The sequence below is a fragment of the Bison bison genome, unplaced genomic scaffold (assembly GCF_000754665.1).
Source record: "Bison bison bison isolate TAMUID 2011002044 unplaced genomic scaffold, Bison_UMD1.0 scf7180017864482, whole genome shotgun sequence".
In the NCBI taxonomy this organism is placed as follows: domain Eukaryota; kingdom Metazoa; phylum Chordata; class Mammalia; order Artiodactyla; family Bovidae; genus Bison; species Bison bison.
In genome coordinates this window covers 2,787,380-2,798,233 of record NW_011495042.1, presented here as the reverse complement: position 1 = coordinate 2,798,233, position 10,854 = coordinate 2,787,380, and the positions used below count along the sequence as shown (strand labels likewise).

The following is a 10,854-nucleotide window of genomic DNA, read 5'->3' as shown; positions in this document are numbered from 1 at the left end:
CGTCAGGTACAGTGCGGGCGGGTGGGGCAGGGGCCGCGGCGGGAGGGTCTGTCCACAGCGCAGGCAAGGTCCTAAGACTCAAGCCAGCACAAAGCGCAATAAGGACAGCAAAGACAAGGTAGTAAGCTTGGTGGGTTGGTTTTTTCTTTAAGGTTTATTCATTTTAAGTGCTGGTCTTTGTTCTGAGACTATAAGATAGGCTTTAGTTTATGATGACGATGATATTAGTAGGTGATGGGTTTTTCAACTTTCCCCGTGGTGATCCCTACGATTTTCCTTTTTTTTTTTTAAGAAATTTAGTTAAACAGTCTCAGACATGAAAGTCTGCTCACTGTGCCTCCTTCCTCCCTGCAGTAAACTCCGTATGCTGGGCTCCCCATGACTACGGCCTCATCCTGGCCTGCGGCAGCTCGGACGGGGCCATCTCCCTGCTGACCTACACCGGGCTGGGCCAGTGGGAAGTAAAGAAGATCAACAATGCTCACACCGTAAGTCCACACCCTGCCTGCTGGTAGGGGCCGCTCTGCGGCCTCACCACGTGTCTGCTATTCACTCCTTAGAGAAGGGCAGGAGCGGTGTCCCTGCTGTGCGGTGGGCCACAGGAGGGCTGCTGAGCAGACACTGTTGGGAGAGCAGGTCTGAGCCTCTTTGTGCCAAAGCCAGACAGAGGCTACATCCAGGGAGGCCAGGCTGCACCTGCCTCATTCAGCCCAGGGCAGTGCTGGCACTGGTTCCTTCAAGTCAGGGAGGGCCAGGGCACTGGCAGGGTGGCAGCAGTAGCCTGCCCACCTGCCACCCTTGCTGTGCACACCGCAAGTTGACATGGCCTGCAGTGACCATTGGGAGCCCTGGAACTGATTGGTGTTACAAAAAGCATTATAGGAAGTAGTTCTCTGCTTCCTGTGTAAGGTTGAAACAGTCACGGAAGCACTGAACAGGGGTGGGAGGGCTCACATTTCTTGAGCCTCTAGTGTATGTCATGTAATCCTCACAGATGTTTGTGAATCAAAAAACTAACAAATGTACAGATGCCTGAGGTCACCAGTCCTGTTCTCATTTTGTGAATAGATACGTGAGGCTCAGATAACTGACTTAGAGGAGGTACCGTGCTGGGGTTAGACCACTGGAATCCGTGTACCTCTTGTCTACACGGCCGTCCAGCCTTGATGGCCCTAGCGCTTCTGAAAGCTATCCAGACGGAAGGCAGCAGCCCCAAGTCTAACCCTGTACTTTCGCAGTTCTCAGATCCTGGGAATCCACAGCCTGCCCAGCCTTCAGGGCCCCAAGAGCCTGTCTGTGGCTCTTGTTACTTGGGACCCTGTGACCCACATCTGCTGACTAACATAAAATTGAATAGGCCTAGAGGCTTCTGGAAAGATGGCAGGGAATGACATCATAGTGCTTGAGTCTCTTCCACATCTCTGCATAGAAACCAACAGAGCAACTTAGGTAGCAAAACCAAAATTTTCTGAGCAGTAGTTAACAGCAGAACTGGTAAAAAGGTATTTCCATGAACTCAAAAATACAAGTGAAGAGGGGTGGACCAAATAAATACAGCACCAAGACTGCGTGGTATTGGCATGCGAGCAAGAGAGGAGGTAAGTGGTGAGCAGCGCCTTCCAGTGGCACCTGCGGAGTACCCACAAAGAGCAGGAGGTGCTCACTGTTCGTAACATTTTAAACTCAAGAAAATTCACCCTTTTAAAAAATAGAGTTTGATAGTTTTTACTATACTCACAAAGTTGTACAACTCTCACCGCTAATACACAGACCATTCTCATCACCCCAATAAGAAACCCCATTAGCAGTCACTCTCCACCCCACCCCCCCCCGGCCCTAAGCAACCCTAGTCTACCTTCTGACTGTGAATTTGCCCACTGGACATTGCCAGTGGATATTGCATATTGCCTATGGACATTGCCTGTAAATGGAATTATGCAGTACAGTCCACAGAAGACTGACTGCTCTCACTTAGCTTGTTTTCAAGGTTTATCCAAGTTTCATCCACATCATAGCATATATCACTGCTTCGTTCCTTTTTTATGACTGAATGATATTCTGTTGTGTGAATATATATACACACACACACACACACACACATTTTATTTTGCATTTATTTCATTTTTATTCATCAGTTAGCGGTCATTATGAATAACACTCTTACAGACATTTGTGTATAAGTTTGTGGTTTTAATTTTTTTGGGTAACTACCTGGGTGTGAAACTGCCAAGTAAGGGAAGCTCTGTTTAATTTTTTGAAGTACTGCTAAACTGTTATCCAAATTAACTGGACCATTTTACATTCCTGCTAGCAGTGTATGAGGGCTTCAGTTTCTCTACATCCTTGCCAACATTCCTTTTCTTTTTGATGATAGCCATCCCAGTGCGTGTAAAGTAGTACCTCCTTGCGGTTTTCATTTGCATTTCTCCAATGACTAATGATGTTAGGCACCTTTTCACATGCTTACTGGCCATTTGTGTATCTTCTTTGGAGAACTGACCGGGGGAGTGGGCTTGCACTGTCTCATACTATGTGAGTGCAGGGAACCCACAAGAAGAAAGACTAAAAAGGGGCTTGGGGAAATCCGGCCCTTGCAACCCGCTGGGCTTGCTTCCACGGCAGTGCCCCTCTTGAGCAGAGGGACGCAGAGCCAGAGAGAGAGACAGAATGAAGCATGTAGACCAGAGTGGGCGAGAGGAACACAGCCTTGAAATCCCCAAAGCAAGTGTCACGTTTGTTAACACTACACAGAAAGAGACTTCTGAACTTAGGGAGGCTTTCCTGAACCTCACCATCAGGAAAACTAATTTCACATAAAAATACCAGAGAAGTATTTAAGTGAATCACATACAAAATTTTCCTTTAAGAAAGAAAGAATATGTGGAATAGACCCTTACAGACAGTGAGAGAAAGACACGCCCACAAAAACTGAACCAGTTGTCATCTATTTCAAATCAAGCTGAAAAGACTTCTTTTAAAATGACAAAAGACAAAAAAATAGCATAAATGAAAATTAGAAAAATTCAGAAAAAATGAAGTGACAGGACTCAAGAAATTTAAAATTATAAATAAAGACTAAATTTAGGAGTGTAAGAACAAATAAACAATAGATAATGCCGTAAGATAAACAGTGTGAAAAGAAGGGGAAATCCCCCCAAGATGAAGCTATAAATAGATTTTAACAAAAAGTGAAGACAGGCCAAGATCAAATGTGAATATTAGGAGTCCAGAAGAAGTCAGAACAAATACTAAAAATTGATTAAAGAAAAACTACCTTAAAATTCAAAAACTCTCTTTGAAACTACATCTTGAGAGAGTATACCTTATATTTAAGAATATCAACCCAGAATCACAAGCCAAAGACCTAAGAATAGTGAAATTACTGGCTTTTAAAACAAATCCTTCAGGCGTCTAGGCAAAAGGACCATGTGATTTACAGGGGAAACAGACCATCATCAGACTTCTCAACAGCAATGATCATGCAAGAGAAAATGGAGAACGCATTTACAACGCTCGAAAGAGTGTGCGAGCCAAGGATTTAACTTAGCGAAACTGACTTTCAAGTTCACACAGACTCAGCAGCTTTACTCGCCAGATATTTAGGAAATAACCCAAATGTGAATCGGCAGGTGAGTGGGCCAACAAACTGTGAGGCAGTAGTAATATTACCTAGCAATTAAAAGAAATGACTACTGATACAAGATAAATGAATTTTAAAATGCTGAGTGGAGAAAACTTAGTCAAAAGGTACATACTCTGATTCCACAGTACGCAAAAGCGAACTCCAGTGACTGCAGGCTGGTGGTTGCTGAGCTTGGGGGGCCAGAGGCAGACTGTAAGCTTGGAGATGGCAGATGCGTTCATTCTCTTTTTACCGATAATTTACTGTTTTTAATCACTTTTTAGTGGAGGTATTAACTAGTCACCACGCTGTGCATCACATCCCCGTCAGATACTTATTTTACACCTGAAGATTTGTATCCATTCGGCCAGTCTGTCTTGGTTGGAGCGTTTAATCTGTGTACGTCTACAGTAATTATTGATATGTATGTTGTTACTGCCATTTTGCTCATTGTTGTGGGCTTGTTTTTGTAGGGCTTTCCTCTTTCGATCTCTTGGGATTTGATGACTAACTTTAGTGCTGTGTTTGGATTCCTTTTTCTTACTTATATTGTGCATCTACTGTAGATTTTCAGTTTGTGGTTACGATGAGGTTTTGATATAGTAGTCTATATAGAAAAAGATTGTTTTAAATTGCTGGTCTTTTCATTTTAAATGCATTTCCAATATTTTGCATTTGTACTCTCACGATTGTTGATTTTGATACCATATTTCTGTGGATGATTTCCTACCTTTATGTTTCCCTTTACCAGTGAGTTTTTCCATTCATAGTTTTCTTGTTTCTAGATGGGACCTTTTTTCGCCCTGCCTGGAAAAAGTCCTTTAACATTTGTTGCAAAGCTGGTCTCATGGTGCTGAATTCTCTCAGCTTTTGCTTGTCTGTAAAGCTTTTGATTTCTCCTTCGAGCGTCTAAATGGAGCCTTGCTGGTTATTATTGGTCGCAGGTTCTTCCCTTCCATCACTTGAAATATATTGTGCCGCCCCCTTCTGGCCTGTAGAGTTTCTGCTGAGAAACCAGCTGCTAACCTTATGGAAATTCCAGTACGCTACTTGTTGCTTTTCCCTTGCTGCTTTTAATATTTTCTCTGTGTTTACTCTTTGTCAATTTGATTCCTACGTGTCTCAGCCTTTTCCCCCTTGGGTTATCCTGCCTGGGATTCTGCTTCCTGCACTTCAGTAACTATTTCCTTTCCCATATTAGGGAAGTTTCAACTATTATCTTTTCAAATATTTTCTCAGGTCCTTTCTCTTTGCTTCTGGGACCCCTATAATGTGACTGTTGTGTGTTTAATGTTATGATGAAGGTCTTCCTTTCTTTTCATTCTTCTTCACGGCCGTGACTCCCCCCATTCCGTCTCGCAGCTCACTTGTCCAGTCTTCTGCGTTCCTGATTCTGCTGCTGAGTCCTGCTAGTGTGTTTTTCCCTTCACTTATTGTGTTTTTCATCTCTCTTTGTTCTTTAGATTCTCTAGCTTTTTATTAAACATTTCTTGTGTCGTCTTAGTCTGTGCCTCCATTCTTTTTCCAAGACCTTAAAACATTTTTACTGTCATTACCCTGAGTTCTTTTTGGAGTGGATTGCCTGTCTCTACTTCACTTAGCTGTGGCTCTGGGGCTGTGTCGTGTTTCTCCGTCTGGAACATGCCCTGCTGTCTCATTCTGCCCAGCTCTCTGTGACTGGTTTCTGTGCTGCAGGGTGCAGGTTCTTCTTCTGTCTGCCCCTGGTGGAGGAGGCTGGTCTCACAGACTTCTGCAGACCTCTTGGTGGGAGGGACTGGCTCCTACTCACTGGTGGATGGACCTGGGTCTTGTCCCCCTGGTGGGCAGGGTCAGCTGTGGGCTCAGGAAGGCTTGAGGCAGCCTGTCTGCTGATAAGTGGGGCTGTATTCCTGCCCTGCCGGTTGTTTGGCCTCAGATGTCCCAGCATTGGAGCCTGCAGGCTGTTATAAGTGAAAGTTTGTACCTTTTGACCTCTTTTCACCCGTTTTGCTAATCCCTCATCAGCACCTCTGGAAACCACCAATGTGTTCTTTGTATCTGTGAGCTTGGGGTTTTTTTTTATTAGTGTCGCGTTGAAGTGAGATCATACGCTATTTGTCTTTCTCTTTCTTTCTTTCTTCACTTAGCATGATAGCCTCAAGGTCCATCCATGCTGCTGAAGATGGAAGGATTTCATTCTTGTTTTTGGCTGAATAATATTCTGTGTGTGTGTACATACCCCACCTGTTTATCCATTCATCTGTTGATGGACATTTTGCTTGCTTACATTCTTGGCTCTTATAAATGTTACAGTGAGCATGGGGGGTGCAGATATATTTCAGATTAATGGAGGGTTTCCTTGTTGTTTGTTTGTTTTTTGGTATAAATAGCCAGAAGTGGAACTGCTGTATCTAGGTAGTTTTACTTCTAATTTTTTGAGGCTCCTCCCTGCTGTGTTCCACAGTGGCTGCACCAGCTTACGTCGTCACCAGCCAGGCACAAGGGGTGCCCTTCCCTCTGCGTGCTCACCAGCACTTGTCTGTTCGATAGTGTCTCTTCTGACAGCTGTGCGGTGCTGTCCACTGTGGTTTTGATTTGCATTTCCCTCATGACTAGTGATGTTGAGCGTCTTCATGTACCTGAGCGTCTGTGTATCTTCTTTGGAAAACCATATATTCACATCCTCTGCCATTTTTGAGTTCAATTATTTGCTTTTTACTGTTGAGTTATATGAGTTCTTTTCTATTTTGGATACTGACTGCTTATTAGGTACACGATTTGCAAATATTTTTTCCCATTCTGTACAGTGCCTTTTCACTTTGTCGATGATTTCTCTTGTTGTGCTTTTTGTTTGATGTAGTCCCTCTTGTTTCTATCTTCTTATGTTGCCTTTGCTTTTGGAATCAGGTGCAGAAAATCAACACCAACATCAGTGTCAAGGAGCTTAGCGCCTGAGTTTTTCTCTACGCGTTTTATAGCTTCAGGTCTCACCTTCTTTAATCCATTCTGAAGTAATTTTTATGTATGGTGTAAGGTGGTGGTTCAGTTCCATCCTGACGTGGCCGCCAAGTTTTCCCAACACTGTCTATTGGAGAGACTGTCCTTTTCCCATTGTATAGTCCTGGCTTCTTTGTCATAAATTAATTGCCCACATAGGCATGGGTTTATTTCTGGGTTCTCTGTTCTGCTCCATTGATCTATGTGTCTGGTTGGGTTTTATTTATTTTGAGTTTACATTTTAGTAAGGGTAGAAAGTATCAGGTACATAAGTAAATGTAGACAATACCAGTGTTATAAGTACTGTCTATCTGTTTTTAATGCCAGTACCATCACTTCATGGGAAATAGATGGGGAAACAGTGGAAACAGTGTCAGACTATTTTGGGGGCTCCAAAATCACTGTAGATAGTGACTGCAGCCATGAAATTAAAAGACGCTTACTCCTTGGAAGGAAAGTTATGACCAACTTAGATAGCATATTCAAAAGCAGAGACATTACTTTGCCAACAAAGGTCTGTTTAGTCAAGGCTATGGTTTTTCCTGTGGTCACGTATGGATGTGAGAGTTGGACTGTGAAGAAGGCTCAGCGCCAAAGAATTGATGCTTTTGAACTGTGGTGTTGGAGAAGACTCTTGAGAGTCCCTTGGACTGCAAGGAGATCCAACCAGTCCATTCTGAAGGAGATCAGCCCTGGGATTTCTTTGGAAGGAGTGATGCTGAAGCTGAAAGTCCAGTACTTTGGCCACCTCATGCAAAGAGTTGACTCACTGGAAAAGACTCTGATACTGGGAGGGATTGGGGGCAAGAGGAGAAGGGGACGACAGAGGATGAGATGGCTGGATGGCATCACTGACTCAATGGACATGAGTCTGAGTGAACTCCAGGAGTTGGTGATGGTCAGGGAGGCCTGGCGTGCTGCGATTCATGGGGTCACAAAGAGTCGGACACGACTGAGCAACGGAACTGAACTGAACTGAACCATACTGTTTTGGAGAGGGAAATGGCAGCCCACTCCGGCGTTCTTGCCTGGAAAATCCCATGGACAGAGGAGTCTGCTGGGCTACAGTCCGTGGGGTCACAAGAAGTTGGACATGACTGAAGTGACGGAGCACACTGTTTTGATCACTGCATTTTTGAATTGAGGGGTCTTCTGTGATTCCATACAGATTTTAGGATGTTTGTTCTGTTTCTGTGAAAAATGGCATTGGAATTTTGCTAGGAATCGCATCAGATCCGTAGATTGCTGAGTAGAATTGACGCTCCAGCAGTGTTCTTCAGTCCATCTGCACAGATACCTTTCATCTGTGTTTCTCTCATCGTTATTCTCAGTGTACCAGTCTTTCACCTCAGTGGTTAAATTTGTGCCTAGGTATTTTATTCTTTTTGATGCACCTGTGAATGGATTGTTTTCATAATTTCTTTTCTGATAGTTCATTATTGGTATATGGAAATGTAAAGAGATTTTTGTATATTGATTTTGTATCCTTCAGTTTTACTAAATTCTTTTATTGTTGCTAATAATTTTTTGGTGGATCTTGAGGATTTTCTGTATATAATATATCATTTCCAAATACTGACAGTTCCACTGTTTCCTTTCCAATTTGGATGCCTTTTATTTCTTTTTCTTGTCTGATTGCTCTCGCTGGGACTTCTGATACTTTGATGCATGAAAGTGGCAAGCATGGGCATCTTTGTCTTCTTCCTCATCTTAAAGGAAAAGCTTTCAGCTTTTCACCATTGAGAATAATGTTAGCTATAGGCTTGTCCTGTATGGCCTTTATTATGTTGAGGGACATGCCTTCCATACCCATTTTGTTGAGAGTTTTGTCATAAATGGGTATTGAATTTTATCAGATGCTTCTTTTGCATCTATTGAGATGATTATGTGATTTTTTTTTTCTTCCTTCATTTTGTTAACCTCGTGTAAACACCTGGACTGACTGGCTGTTAAACCAGCCTTGAATCCCTGGAATAAATCTCACTTCATCCTGTGTGTGATCCTTTATTATGTTGTTGAACTTGGTTTGCTGATTATTTTGTTGAGGATTTTATCATCTGTGTTCATAGTTAATGGTCTAATTTTATTTTCTGTTTCTTCGTGAATCAGTCTTCCAGTGTGTTTCTAGGAATGTATCCATTACTTCTGCTGCCGTTTGTTTGCATTATTGTTTTTCTTAGTTACTCTGATGAGCTTTTGTACTTCTGTGGTGTCAGTTACCCCTCTTTCATTTATCAAATGAAATTTGAGCCCTCTTTTTTTTCTTGGTGAGTATAGCTAAACGTTTGTCTGTTTTATTTATAGTTTCAAAGAACCACTTCTTGGTTTCATTTATCTTTTTGTTGTCTTTTTAGTCTCTACTTCATTTATATCTACTCTGATTCTTGTTCCTTCCTTCCTTCCACTAACTTTGGTCTTCATTTGTTGTTCTTTTACCGGTATCTTGAGGTATAAAGTTTGGGGTTTTTTGAGACTTTTTTCTCCTTTAGGTATTTATTGCTGTGACCATCCCTCTTAAAACCGCTTTTACTGCATTCCACAAAGTTTGGTGTGTTGTATTTCTGCTTCCATTTGTCTGATGGTGTTTTTGTTACTACTCTTTTAATATCTTTGTTCATCCACTGGCTGTTCAGTAGCATGTTGTTTATTCTTCACGTATTTGTGGATTTTCCAGTTTTCTCCTTGTTATTTCTAGTTTCATATCATTGTAGTCAGAAAAGATGCTTAATAGGACTTCAGTTCAGTCGTTCAGTAATGTCTGGCTCTTTGTGACCCCATGGACTGCAGCATGCCAGGCTTCCCTGCCCTTCACCAGCTCCGGGAAGTTGCTCAAACTCATGTCCATCGAGTCGGTGATGCCATCCAACCATATCATCCTCTTTTGTCCCCTTCTCCTCCCGCCTTCAATCTTTCCCAGCATCAGGGTCCTTTCCAATGAGTCAGTTCTTCGCATCAGGTGGCCAAAGCATTGGAACTCCAGCATCAGTTCTTCCAATGAATAGTCAGGACTGATCTCCTTTAGGATTGACTGATTTGATCTCCTTGCAGTCCAAGGGACTCTCAAGAGTCTTCTCCAACACCACAGTTCAAAAGCATCAACTTTTCAGTGCTCAGTTTTCTTTATGGTCCAACTCTCACATCCATACATGACTGTTGGAAAAACCATAGCTTTGACTAGACGGACCTTTGTCAGCAAAGTAATGTCTCTGCTTCTATTAATAATATGCTGTCTGGATTTGTCCTAGCTTTTCTTCCAAGGAGCAAATGTCTTTTAATCTCATGCTTGCAGTTACCATCTGCAGTGATTTTGGAGCCCAAGAAAAGACAGTCTGTCACTGTTCCCATTGTTTCCCCATCAGTTTGCCGTGAAGTGATGGAACAGGATGCCATGATCTTCATTTTTTGAATTTTGAGTTTTAAGCCAGCTTTTTCACTCTCCTCTTACACTTTTATCAAGAGGCTCTTTAGTTCCTCTTCGCTTTCTGCCATAAAGGTGGTGTCATCTGCATATCTGAGGTGATTGATATTTCTCCTGGCAAACTTGATTCCAGCTTATACTTCATCAAGACCAGCATTTTGCATGATGTACTCTGCATATAAGTTAAATAAGCAGGGTGACAATATACAGCCTTGACGTATTCCTTTCCCAATTTGGAACAGTCCATTGTTCCATGTCCGGTTCTAACTGTTGCTTCTTGACCTGCATACAGATTTCTCAGGAGGCAGGTAAGGTGGTCTGGTATTCCCATCTCTTGAAGAATTTACCAGTTTGTTGTGATCCACACAGTCAAAGGCTTTGGCGTAGTCAATAAAGCAGAGGTTTTTCTGGAATTCTTTTGCTTTTTCTGTGATCCAGCAGATGTTGGCAACTTGATCTCTGGTTCCTCTGCCTTTTGTAAATCCAGCTTGGACATCTGGAAGTTCTCATTTCATGTACTGTTGAAGCCTGGCTTGGAGAATTTTGAGCATTACTTTACTAGTGTGTGAGATGAGTGCAATTGTGCGGTAGTTTGAGCATTCTTTGGCATTGCCTTTCTTTGGGATTGGAATGAAAACTGACCTTTTCCAGTCCTGTGGCCACTGCTGAGTTTTCCAAATGTGCTGGCATATTGAGTGCAGCATTTTCACAGCATCATCTTTCAGGATTTGGAATAGCTCAACTGGAATTCCATCACCTCCACTAGCTTTGTTCGTAGTGATGCTTTCTAAGGCCCACTTGACTTCCCATTCCAGGATGTCTGGCTCTAGGTCAGTGA

General features: G+C 42.6%; 1 protein-coding gene across 1 annotated transcript in view; it reads left to right on the top strand.

Annotated features, from left to right (window-relative positions):
- SEC13 (SEC13 homolog (S. cerevisiae)) overlaps positions 1-10,854 on the top strand; it is a 35,636-nt gene that overhangs the window by 7,784 nt on the left and 16,998 nt on the right. The window contains exon 5 of the mRNA XM_010862429.1: positions 355-488. Coding sequence (XP_010860731.1) covers positions 355-488 — 134 coding nt within the window. The remainder of the gene's footprint in view (positions 1-354; positions 489-10,854) is intronic.